This window comes from Stegastes partitus, unplaced genomic scaffold, assembly GCF_000690725.1.
Source record: "Stegastes partitus isolate 25-593 unplaced genomic scaffold, Stegastes_partitus-1.0.2 Scaffold81, whole genome shotgun sequence".
NCBI lineage: Eukaryota > Metazoa > Chordata > Actinopteri > Pomacentridae > Stegastes > Stegastes partitus.
The window spans coordinates 719,533-737,272 of NW_007577812.1; the positions used below are offsets into that span (position 1 = coordinate 719,533).

At 41.3% G+C, this 17,740-nt stretch overlaps 2 protein-coding genes across 2 annotated transcripts; one reads left to right on the forward strand and one right to left on the reverse strand.

The window, feature by feature from the left end:
• The first annotated feature begins 1,845 nt into the window (after positions 1–1,845).
• map2k1 (mitogen-activated protein kinase kinase 1) lies at positions 1,846–13,581 on the forward strand. Its single transcript, XM_008276836.1, has 11 exons — positions 1,846–2,029; positions 9,681–9,891; positions 10,408–10,554; positions 10,763–10,840; positions 10,999–11,050; positions 11,919–12,043; positions 12,236–12,443; positions 12,623–12,687; positions 12,810–12,868; positions 12,980–13,025; positions 13,105–13,581. The coding sequence occupies exons 1-11, from the start codon at positions 1,947–1,949 to the stop codon at positions 13,216–13,218; spliced, it is 1,188 nt and encodes a 395-aa protein (XP_008275058.1). The 5' UTR covers positions 1,846–1,946; the 3' UTR covers positions 13,219–13,581.
• Positions 13,582–13,596: 15 nt separating this feature from the next.
• Positions 13,597–17,581, reverse strand: rpl4 (ribosomal protein L4). The gene is made up of 10 exons (XM_008276842.1): positions 17,493–17,581; positions 16,630–16,801; positions 16,384–16,490; positions 15,994–16,132; positions 15,576–15,700; positions 14,924–15,053; positions 14,438–14,594; positions 14,148–14,231; positions 13,835–13,955; positions 13,597–13,745 (listed from the first exon to the last, which is right to left on the reverse strand). Exons 1-10 carry the CDS (start codon positions 17,493–17,495, stop codon positions 13,653–13,655), a joined length of 1,131 nt encoding a protein of 376 aa, XP_008275064.1. The 5' UTR covers positions 17,496–17,581; the 3' UTR covers positions 13,597–13,652.
• Positions 17,582–17,740: the final 159 nt, after the last annotated feature.

Genomic DNA, 17,740 nt, shown 5'->3' on the forward strand with positions numbered 1-17,740 from the left:
CACAAGTTTCTGGAAGGTCACTAGTGAATCAGTACTCCTCACTATAACTACACCATGAAGACAACTGAACACTCTAAGCAGCTCCCTGAAAAGGTTATTGAAAAGCGTGAGTCAGGGGATGGATACAAGAACGTTTAAAAGACAATCCATATCCTTTGGAGTACTTTTACATCCATCATTAAGAAATAAGACGGAATATGGCACATCTGATGAGAGCATGTTGTCCTCAGAAACGGAGTGACTACCAAGGCCACCAAGACACCTATGACTCCTTTGAAGGAGTTTCAAACTGAAGCAGCTGACACGGGAGAGACGGTGAATACAACAAGTGTTGCCTGTTCTTCACCCGTCAGAGCCAAAGTGACAATGAGAAAGCTTGTGCTTTAAAAAGCTCATTATAAATCTTAAGTTTGCCAGAAGGCTTTTGAGAGACTAAAGATTCTTCAGTCTAACGAGACCAAAATTCCGATTGAAAACAATAAATAAATAAATAAAGTGTGACGGACATTAAACACTGAATGTCATCCCAAACACACAGCAGTATGCACAACAAGTACTTTTAACACTTGCATTGTGAGTGCATTTTGCAGACTTAAGTGGAATTTTGACTGACTTACTGTAATTTTATTATTTTTACATTGTTGTTTAAGTACTTTTACTTAACTGAAGGGCCTGATTATTTCTTCAACCGCTGGTTGTGTCTTACTTTTTAAATTTCATGTGGCTAAAACTAAGGATGCACTCTATATTTGCGACCACATCGGTATCAGCTGATGTATTTTTTTTTTTATGATATATCGGTATTGGTCCGATGAACAAATTTAGCCAATGTGAAAAACCGATGATAGTCGAACATTATCGCCTTCGTCTCTATGTTTGATTTTGCTGCTATTTCACAGATATTTTCACTTAAATGGTCCTGGACTTGAAAGTTAAATATGTTAAAATATGTTAAGAATATGTTTTACTTTTGTTACAACTATGTGGTCTAATTCGGCATGGGCTTCTTTTGAATAGTTTTCTCACAGTGCTTACTTATACCCATTTTTCGTTGTGAACAAAAATTGAATATTGACATCGATAATATCGGCTATCGGCGATATCAGAAATCTTAATATCGGATATCGGTATCGGCCAGAAGTTTTAACATCATGCATCACTAGCTGAAACCCCCCCCCCAAATCTTTTTTTTTCTTCCAAATCTTTATTAAGTTCAGCATTGAATAGTATATAATAGTAGGAACAACAAACATTCAGACATTCCAAAATGTAGCTGAAAGACATAAACGCATAAGGATGGGGTCAGGGGGATTCAAAAATAAATAGATAAAGAGGATAATAACACTAAAATAATATACAAATTAATATAAAGTGGCAGGCAATATCAAACAATATTACAGAGACTCAAAATAAAGTTTCAATTCAATTAAAAATGAACTAAATGATGGGGTTTCTTTTGACATCTTAGCAATATGAATGTGAAACTTACCCAATCAAATAAAAAGGTTGATTATGTTATACTTATTATTTTATAAGGAAAAATAATGTTTTTCTCTTCAAACTGAAATTTAACTGTAATTTTGTAAAAAAAAAAAAAATCAATGAAAAAGCACAAAGAGGACATGACCTCAGAGCCTCCAGTGTTTGATTCACTCTGCTCCTAGCTGGGCAGTGAATGGACGAGTCTTCCAGGCTGTCAGCAGCAGAGGGAGCTCTGCAACAAGCCCAGCCATGCTGTCCGGAAGACCGATGTAAATATTGTCGTGACGTTTCATTCACATCCACCCATTAAGAAGAAAATCCGGCTGCAGCTCATGACACCTCTGCTCGGTTTGCTCCTCTGACAGCGTCGTTCTCATACCTGAGCCTCTCCCTGCGGGTTTCCATCCGTGTTTCTGCAGCTCGTGTTTTTTTTTAAATTAGTATTTCTTCTTCTCGTGTGTAACATGCAGAAGAGAAGGAAGCCAGAGCCGATCCAACTCAACCCGATCCCTGATGGCAACACTATCAACGGCACCGGAGCCACAGAGTGAGTCTCACTGATCATCTGGTGATCGTGGCGTATCGATAACTGCTTTCTGATCGATAACCTGATTAATGGCAGCAGCCAGAGCCATCAGTGTGTGTGTGTAAACTCAAATAGGAGACTCTGCACCAGATATGTGTGTGTGTGTGTGTCACTGTGATCCTACTGAGATCAATACCAGGTCTGCAATTGATAATCGTTATTAATATCGATTAACATGTTGAATAGCTAAAATGTTGGTAAAAAGGTTTCCAATAGCCAAAAATAATATCTTTAAATGTCTTGTGTTGTCTGATTAGAGGCATCCAACATTTATTAACAGCATTGATCAGTCATTTATTGTTTTTTTTCTATAGATTGATTGATTGTTTAGACTTTTAAATGTCAGAAAATGATCAAGAAACCTCCCTAAACCCAAGCTGACATCATCAAACACACTCCAAAAACACTTAAATGTTCAGATCACCTCGATATAAAGCTGTGAATAAACAGAAAACCTTGACATTCAATAAGCCGGATTCAACAAATGTTTGGCACCTTTGCTTCAACAAGTACTAAGATAGCTGATCATTAATTTAGTCAATGGACTAATCAATAAATTGACTGTTTTGTGACTAATCAGCAGCTAAAATCCTAAAAGGTGTACTCATGTAAAACACAGAAAACCTGCAAATCCTCCCTTTAGAAGCTGTTATCTGTAAAACATCACCTTTTTTTAATTGATAAATCGTTCCCATCAATCAATTGCCAATCTTTCTTTTGATATTCGTGTATCTTTCCAGTTTATTTATACCAAAGTCATTCGTCACTTTCGCAGAGTAGCGCTTCCCATCATCATAAAGGATCTAAACATAACCGTCTATAATGTGCGGCTCTCTTCATGGTGTCATGGATGAGCAGGTCTCTGCGTTACTCTCACAGCCCACTTTGTGTGAACCGTGATTACTCAGAGATTGACCTTTGCTGCGAGGCAGCGTGCAGAATGATATTCCTGTGTGTTGGACAAGTTTTTGTGTAGGCCTTGCTCCCACCAGCGTTTGACAAAAAACACGGTAATGGAGATGTAAAATTGTTGTGACACAATGCTCTCAGTTCACAGAGAATAGCCCAGTCAGTCCTGCAACAAGCTGGATGGGCTGAGATGGGAGTTACATAACGTGTCATCCGTCGTGATGGCAGCGTTTGCGATGTGTTGGAGAGGCAGGAGATTTCATTGTTTCATTGTTAGATCGTACATCTGAAGGCCATCTGTGTCTTTTGCAGTGAATTACTTTTTTTAAAATGCGATGGACTCAAATCTAACGCTGCATTAAATTTGAATATAATTCGTCAGTAAGCTTGTAGGTGTCAGCGTCGGTTAGAAAAGAAGAAAACAGTGAGAAATGTCCATTCATTGCATTTTTTTAATCATTTGACAGCTCTGAATGCAAAGATTCTCAGTTTGTTACTACTTAAGACAAATTCTCACACTGAGAAACTGTAACTATCAAATGTTTTTGCTTTAAAATATTGCTCATCCAATAAATAGATTTTTGAAGTAGCTGCAAACTCATTTTCTAAGACTTTATTAATCAGCCCATTGTTTCAGCTCTACACATTCAGGTTGAGACACTAATTGACTTTACCTGACATAAAACATCTCAACTCTACCTTAAATTTGCAGCATTCCATTATAATGAATATACTTTCATTTATGAGCCTTAGAAGATATTGGCTGATGCTGAAGACATTTATGTTGGATATGCGCTCTAACCATGTTGAACACATGAGCCGTGCCTTGGCTTTGTTTCACTAGAAGTCGTTGCTGATGACATAATGTTTGGCGAGAGCCGACCACATTCCTGCTGCTGCTGCTGCTGCTGCTGGACAGGCTGTAACGGGCCGAGGAGCAGCACGGCGGGATGAAGCAACAATGAGGAACTCTGAATCAGAGATCTGGAATCAGGGGTCGCTCTGACCACTGCTTCATGTGCAAGTCCTGTAATACTGCTGGATTGTGCACTGTGACACTCAAGCTGACGTTTTGCTGGCAGATAGTCGTGCAGCCTGGTGCTACTCCGTCCTCTTTTCCATAAAAAATCTGAATGCACACTTTGAGCTCTCTGTGGCTCTGAGGAAAGTTTGTCCTGGTTCAATCCAGTGATGGTAAATGACAGGTCTGGTGTCCCCTTGAACTCACACATTGTACGTATTTTGTTCTTTAGCACTACATAAAACTAACAGCCACAAAGGAAATCTGGTAGCATTTAGTGTCATTGAATAATTACAGCATTGCAGTTTTGATGTTATTTAGCTAATAATGAGCCTGTACGTTGTCTGAGGTCAGGGGTACCAAAGATGATTTCTGAATCCATTGTTAGAGTGCTGAGGACAAATGCAGTAAAATCAAATTCAACCAGAGCTATTAAACCTGTATTATATATATATGTTTGTATCTGTATCTATACATCAGTTGTTTGAGAGAAGACTTGATTACACTGTAAGGGCATTTCAGAGGTTGTAGCTTGTGTTGTTTTTAAATTATACAAATGGCAGGTGTTTCTGTTTATTTATCCACCCCACTTACATCAGTGAAGGAAGGCTAAATAATAGAAACACTTATCTGTACTATCCTATAAAGCACCACATGTATCATCACTCCCCTAAAACAACAGAAAACAAACACTGTAACCTTCATGAAAGTAGGATTTATTGCAGTAAGTATATATTTGTTTTGACCTTTCAGGTTGTCGGAGAAAACACCAGATAAGTGAGAAGTCACTGTCTGGATGAATTAGGTTTGGAGTAACTCCAGAGCAACATGCAAAGTTCCTCCTTTATCATATCACCTCTAGTGTCCAGAAATATCCACCACACAAAGAAAAACATGTTTTTGCTGCGATCCAGCTCCATAAAGAACCAAGAGGAATCCGCTTGGCCATTTCCAAAAGTCCTCCGGCTTGTCAAATTTCTCAACTAAGATTTAAGTATAGTCTGATCTCCTAACTTTACAAAGGCCTCAAGGAACAAGAAGGTGGAAGGATGATTTGTTTTGGAGAGCTGGAGCTTTGCCAGATCTTTACGGCCCAGTGAAGGAGAGGATTAAACCTGGAGAACCAGGCTATAATTGCTCCACATGCGGTAGAAGAGGATGGGTGAGTGTATATTTGGGGCTATCGTACATGTGATATAGCAGCTTAGAGGAAGAGGCCCGTTTAAGGGTCAAACCAAGGATTCATTTTCTTGGTGCACTTTCAGATGTATATGTGTCAGTATTCTCCACAGCCTTTGAAAGGAAGAAGAACATAGCATCCCCAGCCCCGATGGCTTCACAGATGTTTATCTGTTTCACCACTGACCCCACCCAGCATCATAGCCGGCGCGGTCAAGTGTCTGTGGTGCTTGCAGCCGTATGCAGCGTTGATGTATCGCACATTAAAGTGTCACTCTAGATCCGTGCATCACAGGGATGCGGTGTGGTTGTGGAAGGAGCATGTTGTCAACACTGGTTTGCGGTGGAAGAAGGATTAATGCATTCAGGTATTCATTTTTTCTCTGTCGCCTTCTTTTCATTTTAGATCCAGCCACTCCCATCTGCCCAGCTCTACCCCCCCCCCCGATTCCCCACAAACACCTGCTCATCTGTTCCCCATTCTGTTCCCCATTCCCTCATTTGCTACCACAGGTGCTTTTCATTATGCTCACATGTCCCCTCACTCGCATCTTTTCCCAGCTCCTGTCAGCAAAGATGTGAGAAGTGGGATACATCTGTGTTTCCTCACTCTGAGCTCCTCCAGAAACCTCCTCACCCCTCGTTTCTTTCAGGTGCATTTAAGGGACTGGAAGAACCTCCATGACGGCAAAAAAAAAAGGGAGTGATTTCCAGGTCACGGGAAGTAAGAGGATGCAAGGAACCATGAGTTAGCATAATGAAAAGCACCCTGCTTGCACTTGCCCTCTGCCATGTTGTCTGTTATGTCTTACCAGCTGTTGTGCTCCTGTTTGTTTAGGTTTTTTTATCTTGCCTTGATTTGACCTCCTTCCTGTTTTTGCACTTTACCTTTTGCTCATTATCTGATTTTTTTCCTGTGCATGCTGATTTCACTGCTTGCCCATCCCCTTCCAAGCTCTTCGTTTAGTAAAAGAGAACTCCGTTGTGCATTTGAGTTCTTTGGCGTAGCTGTGGCAGATCATGTGTCAAACAGTTGAAATCCGTCTTCTAGTCATTGATTTAACCCCTACGACATTGTCTGTGTGCAAAAGTTACATATTTAGAAGTTTTTGCTATCAAAATAATCCCTCCCCACCCTAAAATGTCTTAGATGCACATTACCATGTTGCTTCCTCTGCAAAGTCCCTGCCTCTGTCTCCACTCACAGCAGCTTGAGCACACCAGCTCACCTAAAATTCTGCTCAAATGCTGTAAAACCACTTTGCACTACACAGACGGTCATCTGTTCACTGTAGCATCTAGATGGAAATGTCGTGCCAAGCCGTTGAATGCTTTTTTTTTTCGCTCCCCATGTGTCCTCCAGCATGTAAAAAAGACATCATATGAATATGTTAAGAAGGTTAAAAAAAAACCCTGACTTTCACCAAAAGAGGTCTTGAAAGGCCCCCCACAGCAGTGCTTTATCTCCAGAGGTGGCTGATTAGACCTCCTCTCAGCTTACATCTCTGTCATACAGGTGGAGTTAATAACATTAATGACGGCTCAGTTCCTTAAAATGTCCCAGTAAGCCATGACAGCGGACTAGCATAACAGAATAACAGAGCCTTCCCTGAGTGGAATCCAGCCATTTCAATACACTTGCACTTAATGATGAATAATGTGTGCTGAGAGTTTGATGACCTCATTTGATCCTCAGCGTAGCTTCGTGCATTTGGCCTTTTTTCGCAGCAGACAGTTTGACTTGTTACAGTAGTAAAAAGCACAGCTGTTATTGATATATTAACCTTAATGATGGCTTTGCTCTATTTAAATGCCCTCGTAAGTAGTAAAAATTGAGCCTGTGTGCACGATACCAGAGCCCTGAAATCAAACAGCTACATTTAAATCAGCCATCAATCATTTTAAATATATATCTATGATTTATGTTCGTGTCTGAAAATATACCACATAAGAATGTTAGATAACAGTAATTCTGCATATCTAGTATCATAGTCAAGTATCAATATTGTAGCTGAAGCTGGGAAAACCCAGCCAGTTGTTTTGAATAGAAAAGAGGAAAAAGGGATCGTATTTCACGACACACATTCAAATTGGCACGTTATTTGGGGTCATTTGCACCAGGACACGGGATGAGGGGATGCTGACACTAGAGAGCAAATGTGTTGTATAATGGTCGTGGATGAGCTTAATCCAATCGATGAACCTCTTACTGAAACCAGACCATTGCACTCTGGTGAAAAAGAATTGCCATCCCAACCCGCCAAATGCTTTCTCAGCGTGAAATGGCTGGCGGCCATCAGAGAGCTGTGCTGAGTGGCCCACATGATGCCAGCCAAGCATGGAATATTATCAGAGGAGATCTGAGAACAAATAAAAACAACCTGCTCCGGATAGACCTGTTCAAACTATTTGCTGTTGGCTGAAATCGTGGGTAAGATTATGCCATCACATAAGTCCAGTTTTACAGGATCTGTCTGTTTTTTTTTAAAGAAATATTTCAGGCTTTAATATTCAAACTGTGCCGTTCATTCCTCTGTACAGACTTGTTGGTTTAGAGACCCGTCCATTTTTATTAATATCACCACATATGATGTGCACGTTCACAGGTGAACACACATCTAAGGATCTAAGTGTGCTTGTGAATGTATGAAAAGGAAATTAATGATTAATCTACACAGCAACCGAAGATTGTGGCTCAGGTTTTTTACTGTGTCCTGTTTTACCACAAAGGAATGTGTTGTGTTCAGACGCCTGCTAGATTGGAAAAGAAATAGTTTCCTCTCACAAAGCAAATCTTGCCTTCTGTGTAAATTGTACTTTTTGTGCGTTTTGTTTTGAGTTTGAAAATCATTGAAGATAATAAAAATGTAACTTCAGTGCGAAGTTTTTGAAACTTAAAAAAAGACAAGGAACAATTAATCTTTTTTTTTTTCTTTTTTAAATAGACCCTCAATAACTGACCCTTATATTCCTTGTTGTCTGATAATGAACCAATCATGCACCTTGAGTCCACTGTAATCCGTGGTGTAGGTTTGACCCGTGCCATAATTTACACAGAAAAAGAGAACAGTACATTTACTCCAGATTCAAAGACAAAAAAGGTTGTATTTTCATCGAATTTCAGATTTACTATGATATACTGTTCTTTGCAAAAAATCAAATAAGTTTTATTTTGTAAAAAGTTGAAGTAGAGAGTTGATCTAGGCAGCTCCTGGTTCTGATAAATGTGTGCCTCACTAGTCCATTCTTCTTTCTTTTAGCAATCTGCAGAGATATTGTGTTTCTTACATACAAGTTGTGCTGCATGTCCTTGGACATTGTGTGGATGGAGCTCAGAAGGCCAGCGTCGTGCTCACTTCTTCCTGCACCTGTGTGTGTGTGTGGGGGGGGGAGGGAGGCTGCAGTGTGCAGCTACTGTAGTCCCTCCCACATATTGTGTGTAGTACATTTCAGGCTGCTCCTCTTCTCAGAATCTCCAGCCTCCTCCACCTCCAGCTCTTGTCGACAGAACGCCCACGCCGCCCACAGCCAGCTCAAACTCAGCACCTCGTCTCCATGGATATGCAGGCCTGCTATCAAAAATAAAACCACTTAACCCTCTCTTTGCTGCGACAGTGCTGTGTGAAGAGAGGAGCGTTCTGCCCTGCTCTGGCTGCTCTCCAGCGAGTCATGATTAAGTACAAAGATAAAAGAAAATCATAATTACCACGAAGCTTAATGAAAACTATCTTATCACCAGATATGCACTTAGACTTGTAGCTACAAGAGTAGCTGAGGATGGATCAGCTTTGTTGTTCGAACACTGCAAGCTCACATGCAGAGCATTGCAGAAATAAGAAATATCCTTAACCAGAAATCATGCATGCTTGTGTTGGATTCTTTGATGATTGGCAGACATTTACATTTATATAATTTCACAGAGCAACAGATTGGTTGAATTGGCATAACAACTCACTGGTCTTCACGTCTCATTATTTCTTGATTAAAGCTCAGATGTGCCTTGTGTAGTAATGTGGACCGTGTTTTGAGATGGTGGAGTTGGAGGTCAAGGAGCTGCAGGTCAGCAGAGTTCACTCTACAATTAACTTCTCAAGGAAATGCATCACCATGACAACAGCTCCCGGGGAGCGCTGTCAGCACTCAAGAGGAACCTCGAGCTTCCTCACATCGGTGTCTTGAAAGAAACGCCGAAACACACCCAGCAACGCATTTTGTCTTCCTGCGGGCCTATTGTTTGGTTTTCATTGTTCCTAGAGACATGTGCAGTTGTAGCTGTCGCACACCGAGCTCTGTCTGAGGATAATATAATACAAGCAGTAGATCTTGATGCACAGTGGACTGCCTGGTGTCTCCTGAGAGGAGAGCTGGTAGTTCAGTATGGAACATCTGCAAAAAGTTATGTCTGAATGGATTCGAGTACCTTTTATTGAGGGAACAATACATGAATAATACAAAATGTACCTTTGTTTCTCTCTGTCTTTCCTTGTTCTTGCTCTTTATTAGGACAAACTTGGAGGCACTGCAGAAAAAACTAGAAGAGCTCGAGTTGGATGAGCAGCAGCGGAAACGCCTGGAGGCCTTTCTGACACAGAAGCAGAAGGTGGGAGAGCTGAAGGACGATGACTTTGAGAAGATCTGCGAGCTCGGTGCAGGCAATGGAGGAGTCGTCTTTAAGGTCTCCCACCGACCCTCTGGCCTGATAATGGCGAGGAAGGTGAGCTGCAGCTGCCTGGTGCTGTGTTAATGAAGCTATTTTTATATTCAGAAAGTCAGTCACACTAAACCGTGTCTAGTGTTTATTAGAGGACTGTAGTTAATTACGTTTTCCATAGTGGAGTTTTATTCTCCAGTATGTCAGAGAGGCATTCATGCATACAGGCATCAGTGCTGTTTTTAGAGCACAGAGTTAAATGTTTCTCAATTTCCAGGATTTGTGCACAACCTCAAATGTGGGTTACTGGGACAACGGTCCGTCCCACAATTCAAGTGCTTTTATTAGATATCCTCACTTGGCTTGCTTAGTTTGAAAAGCTGACCCAAACAAGCATCCATCCTAACACACTTGTCTTTATGCTAATGTTTGATCTGAACATGCATGTATAGTATCTAATGGTCTTGTGTGTGTATGCGTGTGTGTGCACAGATGTCCAAAAGCAAGATTGTATTGTAGCATTTATCTCCTGTGTTATATTGGAGCATAAATAAAAACCTGAGGTCTCCTGTGTTCCAGCTGATCCACCTGGAGATTAAACCCGCCATCAGAAACCAGATCATTAGAGAGCTGCAGGTGCTACACGAGTGCAACTCCCCGTACATCGTGGGCTTCTATGGAGCTTTTTACAGCGATGGAGAAATCAGCATCTGCATGGAGCATATGGTACAAGCTCTTAAATGTCATGCCTGCTGGTGTTTTTCCATAACTTTACCTCTGAGTATCACTTTAACAGACTGTGCTCAAAGAACAAAGCACTTTTTCTTCCTTATACAACCCAGTTGCTAAGAAAACAAACTCATTTTGTGTAAATGAGTTGTGTTATGCAGATGATATTTTAAACCTGTAAATACTCTGTGTTTTCTGGCTGTAGGATGGCGGCTCCCTGGACCAGTCGCTAAAGAAAGCAGGCAAGATCCCAGAGCAGATCCTTGGCAAAGTCAGCATCGCTGTGGGTAGCCGCAACACCTCTCCCTCCTGCTTCATGCACTTACACTACAGCTATATTTCATCTACATAAAACTGGGTTCATTGCTGATGAATATGTACTGGAAGAATGTTTATTTTTGCAGCACTAACTGTGCAAATATGCAATATTTGTCTTCACAGGTCATTAAAGGGCTGTCCTACCTGCGGGAGAAGCACAAGATCATGCACAGAGGTCAGCCACTATTTCATGTACTCAAATATGTCACAATTAAGTAGAGATTTGTTCTATTTGCATGAACTTAAAAAAACACAGTTACCTGCCATTTCTACCCATTAAAAGATCCCTTTGTATCTTGGGAGGGAGGCAAAACCCAGAGGTAATCTGAAGCTAAAACGAGGGTTTTATCAATGTCTCTGAACTGTTCAGGCTTTGTGAAATCAGTTTCTGTTTCCCTGGACAGTGTTTTATTGTTTACACTGAAAGTACATTTTGGATGGATCTAGTACTAGACAGTTTACACTTATGAGCCATAACATTAAAACCACTTGCCTAATATTGTGTAGGACACTCTCATGTGACCAAAACAGCTCTGACCCGTCCGGGTATAGGCGTGGGACCCCTGGGGGTGTTCTTTGGTGTTTGGTACCTTGACAGTGTTGAACTGGGCACTACATGTCAAAGGAACATCTACATGAATGCCAGGACCCAAGGTTTCCCAGCAGAACATTCGATTTTACACATGATAATAGTGTCATCTCAGTGGTTTTAATGTTGTGGCACAACAATGGAAACTGGCGGAATTACAGCAAGTAAACACGCCACCATGTTCGAGTTTTAAGACAAACTTGAACAAAGAAGAACCCGTCCTGTAATAACAATATCTGCATCAATAATTGGAAGCAGAGTTTTGACCTCCACCTCAAAGTTGTCCCATTTATTTACTTTGTGTAGTACAAAAGTACGAGGTCAGAGAATGTTAAAGTCGACAAGCACAAGCAGCACAACATGCCTGTAGCAATTTGTTCTGTGCTGCTTACTGTTCCCTGTTGAACACTTGCCCACTGTGTTCTCCTAAACGCTGCATGTCCCTCCCTTTCAGATGTCAAGCCTTCTAACATCCTAGTGAATTCCCGTGGCGAGATCAAGCTGTGTGACTTTGGAGTGAGCGGACAGCTCATAGACTCCATGGCCAACTCCTTTGTGGGCACTCGCTCTTACATGTCGGTGAGTTAAAGTGGAAACACTCCGCCTCTCACGCAGTACTTACTTACACAGTAAGCTTTGAAATTTCTGCAACAATTTAAGGCTCACATTTATATTTATAAAGCAACTGGATCTCATTTATCTGCTCTTTCATAATTTTTATATAAATCGGTAACGGCTGTACTGATGAAACTTTCTGTGTGTGTTATGAAGCCGGAGCGTTTGCAGGGCACCCACTACTCTGTTCAGTCCGACATCTGGAGCATGGGCCTGTCCCTGGTTGAAATGGCTATTGGACGCTTTCCTATCCCACCACCGGATTCTAAGGAGCTGGAACAGATATTTGGTTTCCCAGTGGAAGGAGAAGCAGCCTCCAGCGAGTCCTCCCCAAAGCCACGGCCTCCTGGACGACCTGGCAGCTGTAAGTCTGAGATGGCACTGGTTCACTCTGTAATTCTGAAGGGGGACTTTCGATTTTACAGCAGCTTAATCTTTATCTTATTTCAAAATATGTGTTGAAATAGTTTAATAAAATAGCTTTTTTCATCTTGAATTATGAGTAGGGGTGAATGATGCTATTATTTTGTTTCATTCTTTTAGCATATGGCCCAGACAGCAGACCTCCAATGGCTATATTTGAGCTGCTTGATTACATAGTTAATGAGGTAGGTTTCTGCAAAAAGTCACACATTCTGACACAATAACAGGTGTTAGTGATCCTTGTGTCTTCAGCTGCACTTTAATGGCAATTAATCTATTCAGTGCTAACTAGACTTCTACTTTCCAGCCTCCACCGAAGCTGCCTGGGATATTTAGCTCAGACTTTCAAGACTTTGTGAACAAATGGTATGTAGAAGTGTTTGTTTTTGTCCACGTTTACTGGCATGAAACCACTTTGTGCCACCTGGTGGTGCTTCAATGAATTGCACAATCTAAGGCGTTTTCTTTCCCCCCCAGTTTGATCAAGAATCCTGCAGAGAGAGCAGACTTGAAACAGTTGATGGTGGGTGTGTGCACATGACATAATTCTCATTGTCTAAGTTCCTCATCATCTCTAAGCATCTTTAACTTTTCCTTCTCAGGTGCATTCTTTCATCAAACAGTCCGAGGCAGAGGAGGTTGACTTTGCAGGCTGGTTGTGCAGCACCATCGGACTCAGTCAGCCTGTGACTCCCACCCATGGCACCGCAATGTGAGACGTTGCCTCTGCGACAGTCCATATCACAAGGTCCTCTGATGACAATTTGTATTACTGAAAATGTACGTTTATACGCAATGGTTAAAAAAAAAAAAGTTGTGCAATCAATAGTTGTATATTTAGTGTACAAACCTACATGCCAAGTGAAATTATATATCAAACACTTCTTTGGGCTACCATGCAGGCCTGCTTGAAAAGCCATCTTTTTCTAATGATCAAACTATTTAATCACAACGAATGCTGCTCAACCTGTGTGCTTGATATTCCTCTTTACCCGAGTCCTTACAGCGCCAAAAGATTAAAATCTTTGTTAGCTTACGTGACATAAATTAGTCTTGTGAATTAAAATATTTAAATGACAGATCTGACTCATGCATTTCAAACAACTCATTTTATTTGTCTCTGGACTCCAGTCTGTCTGTATGTATGGATTTATGCCTGGGGTTTAGCAGCTGCTGCTGCTTTCTTAGGAGCTCCCTTCTTCTTGCCAGGCCTCTTCTTGGGTTTCAGCATCTTGGCCTTGATCTATAAAGAGACCAAACAAGAGTTCCAAGTCATCATCTGCAATTAAATATACTATTTTTACTTTCATGTTAAACCATTTAGTTTCTTACCGCAGGGTCATGCTTAAGGATGGCATGACGTCTTGCTGTTTTGGCGTAAGGGTTCAGTTTGAGCATGATCTTCAGGTTCTTCAGAGGATTCTTCTTCAGGACTCTGCGGTTGATCTTCTTGCTGTAATGACAATATAACATATATAGCTTTAGTTATAGGAACCTCTGCTAATCTGCAACTTCTGTGACAAATTGTTTGCATTACTCAGGACTTCCAAATAATCAGGGTTCAGAAACACGGACCTGAAGTGGAACATCATCATGGTTGATGAGATGAAACAAGATCAAGTACTATAATATGAACCATGCTTACTTAGGTGCACGGAGTGCTCTCTGGATCTCCTCACTCTTCAGAATTCTGCTCAGATCTGTGTTGGTCATCTTGTGCATTGGGAGGCTGAAACAGGAAACATCAAGGATTGAAGTCCCACACAAAACAGAAACAAAAGTGGCAACTCGACTACTCTTGTGGTGCTCAAACTCAGAACTTCGGTAAATATCACAGAGTTCAAAAACACGGACCATGAAGTGGAAGCTCATCACTGACATACACAGACGTATAATGTGCTTGTGCTACACAGTGCATGCTCTTGAAATACTCACTTGTAGTCAACCTTCAGGGAGGAAGGTTTACGCCAAGTGCCGTACAGTTCATCCAACTTGCGGAAAGCACTCTCAGTCCAGATGCAGAAGCGTCCAACATGACCACCAGGAGCGAGTCTCAGGAGGTTCAGTTTGTTCACGTTCTGCAGAGTGATGCCTGCATAGTACAGCAGAGTCTAAACATTTGCAGACTGACAAGTACATCATCTTGAGCTTAGAAGGTCTTTCAGTTCTAACAAAATCATTTTAATATTTAAAACTATGAATAACAACATTCAAAACACAGCAACATCCAAGACAAATTCATAAAACAGAACTTTGATACCTGCGTAAATGCAGAATTCAATGACTGGGGTCTAAACGACAATACATTTTGAGACTTAACGCTAGATATTAAATATGAATAGATTCAAGATAATGGTACGATATCCTTTTATCTTCCATAATTAATTGTAAAAATTCTGCTAAATTTAACAGTTTATTCACCTGGAATATTTCTGAAGGCTTTAGTTAAACCGGCGTCTTGGCTGTAGATGATGCATGGACCTCTGCGCTGGATCCGTCTGCGATTCCTCATCTTACCCTTACCAGCACGCATGCGCTGAGAGGCGTACACCTGAGAACAGAAAATACATATTAATCTAATATGCCAAAAAAACGAAATAACACAAATGTGTCATAAACTACATTTAAGCTGCAATCAAAGAAATTGTTCCCAATTATCCCACAGAAGGTAACAAGTCTAGTCTGAGCATTTAATGCTACACTCTGCAAACAAACAAATTGGATATCAGATGTTAATTTAGGCCTTGCTCATTGAGTGGTGTACTATCTTAAGGTTGTTTTGATTTCAGTTCCCTAAAAAACTGACAAGACTATGTGTGACTCCCTATACTCGCCATATATATATATATGTGTGTGTGTGTGTGTGTAAACATCAAACATTTGTAACCTCAAGTCAGCACATCAACATACAAAGCTTCTGTGATCTAAGGAGAGAATGTATTGTAAGCTGTAAGACCCTTGAGGTAAATCTGTGATATTGGCCTTTTCAAAACCACACCGATTTGACCCTCAATTTAGAAACGCCAGAAAAAAATGACTGCTGTCAGCGGAACGTGCATAACATTTCATTTACCTTCTTGATGTCATTCCAGGCTTTAAGTTTCTTTAGCAGGAGCACTGCCTCCTTGGTCTTCTTGTATCCCTCAACTTTGTCTTCAACCACCAGTGGGACCTCAGGGATTTCCTCAATGCGATGTCCTAAGAGACAAGACCATAACGTCAACCAAAGACGGACAAACTTGCCTTGACAATCTAAGTTCATGTTCCCTAAGCTTGCTCAGAATTTAATACACATCAATGCTCTGTGACAGCTTAAAGACAGCAGGCAACTGTCACTGTTCACAGGCTCAGACGCAAATTACACCATCATGGCAAGTCAAAAGTTAGGCAAAGTTCAACCAGGCTGAGATTTTAATAGTAATGTTAAAAGATTAACACCTAATAACAATTTTATATCCACGTTTGTCCTACAATTAGTTTTTGGAGCTCACCTTTGGACATCACAAGTGCAGGAATGGCAGAGGCGGCCAGGGCAGAGCAGATGGCATAACGCTTCTGGGGTGTGTTGATCCTGCGGTGCCAGCGGCGCCAGGTTTTAGTGGGGGCAAACATGCGACCACCACGACACATCTACACCAAAGTCAAGGAGGTTTCCCATTGAATGCAGTAACACAGGTTCTAAAGTATTTCATACCTGCTCAGACTCAATAGTCATCAGCCATCTGTGCCAGCATATGACAGCAGGCATACTGTCACTGGACACAGAGTCAGACGCAAATTACACCATCACAGCAAGTCTACAGATTAAGATGTTTCTTCACATTCAGATTACAGAAGGCTAACAATTTATAAAACTAAAATTCTGATTTAAAAAAAGATACATTTCCAAAAGCACCCTGGCCAGAGCGGTGAGTACCACCACCTCTCACACGAGGGATACGGGCCACAGCTCTTCCTGTACCCCAGGACTCCGCACTGGTCTGGTGGCCTAAAAGATACACACAATTACATTAACAAAATTATAGAAAACACGGATTGATTTGTGTACACAAATGTATCTACCACATTTGAAAATAAATAAATAAATCATACAATCATTAAGGAAAACTTGATCAATAGACACTCACCGGCCAGTTCGCTGACTGCATATGGCTGGCGACTGTTCTTGCGCATGTTGGTGTGCACAAAATTCACCACATCGGGGCGAATTGGTGCCTTGAACACGGCAGGAATCACAACATTTTTGCCTGAGGATTCTCCTTTCTCGGAATACACCGAGATGAGGGGTCGGGCACAGGCCTAAGGAAGCAAAATGAACATTAACCGTCGGTGAAGCGCATGATAATGAATCTGAAATGGCAATACATGCAACACAACAGGGGTTATGCTCCTGAGAATAATGCGCCTGGTTTAGATCTCAAGCCTTTGCATCTTCTTGCATGTGACGGCAGAAAAAAACGCTAACTTCAAAGACACTATGATGCAACTCGGTGAAACTACTTTGATTTAAGTTAACTTCACATTTAACTCACACGATTAAAGTAGCTGTTCGTCAGGCTACCGTGAAATCTGCGGCACTCGGCCTTAGCTTAGCTTGTTCCTGCTAACATGACTCAAAAAGCTTAACGTTACCTTGTACACTTACCGTAATCGACCACAGTCCTATTTAGAACGAACATGACGATTTCACAATGTACGTCTATTGCGAATACAATGCAGCTGCCACGAACCCAAACGACATCTGGTAAGTGGTCTAATAGTAAGGCGACAGCTACACGTGTAACTGGGTTGAACTACTCAGGTTGCTCGTCCAAAATGGCTCCTCGTGTTAGCTTCGCTAGCCGGCAGCATTTCAACTCACTGCTCGATGAAACCTCAATTTGCGCTTTCCACAGACAGAAAATACGAGCTTATTCGGTAAGTACGCTGAATGAAACAACTGCGTGCTATATACAATAACTCTGACAATGATATGAGTGTAATTTCTCACCATTTTCGGGATTTAGTTTTCGGCTCGCCGACACCACGCTCCACACGCTATGGCGGCCACAGTAAAAAGGAAGTTGGTAAGTCACCCCTGATGGTTTATGCCTCCGCCCCAAGTGTTCAACTTCCGCTAGCGACATTACTTTGACTACTTCTTTACTTCATCTCAAAGAAACGATAAAGCTTGAATGAATGTAAACAACTGTTTAATAGGCTTAATCAAACCGTCGAGGGAAAACAAAGCCACTTTAA

Bases quoted from the DNA above. Each gene is read 5' to 3' on its own strand.
- map2k1 (XM_008276836.1), top strand. From the start codon at position 1,947: ATGCAGAAGAGAAGGAAGCCAGAGCCGATCCAACTCAACCCGATCCCT. The intron at 9,892-10,407 runs GTGAGCTGCAGC...CCTGTGTTCCAG, and splicing joins GCCTGATAATGGCGAGGAAG to CTGATCCACCTGGAGATTAA. The intron at 12,044-12,235 runs GTGAGTTAAAGT...TGTGTTATGAAG, and splicing joins GCACTCGCTCTTACATGTCG to CCGGAGCGTTTGCAGGGCAC.
- rpl4 (XM_008276842.1), bottom strand. The intron at 15,054-15,575 runs GTAAATGAAATG...TTCTGTTCTCAG, and splicing joins CCTGGAATGACATCAAGAAG to GTGTACGCCTCTCAGCGCAT. The intron at 14,232-14,437 runs GTGAGTATTTCA...TTCCTGTTTCAG, and splicing joins TCCCTGAAGGTTGACTACAA to CCTCCCAATGCACAAGATGA.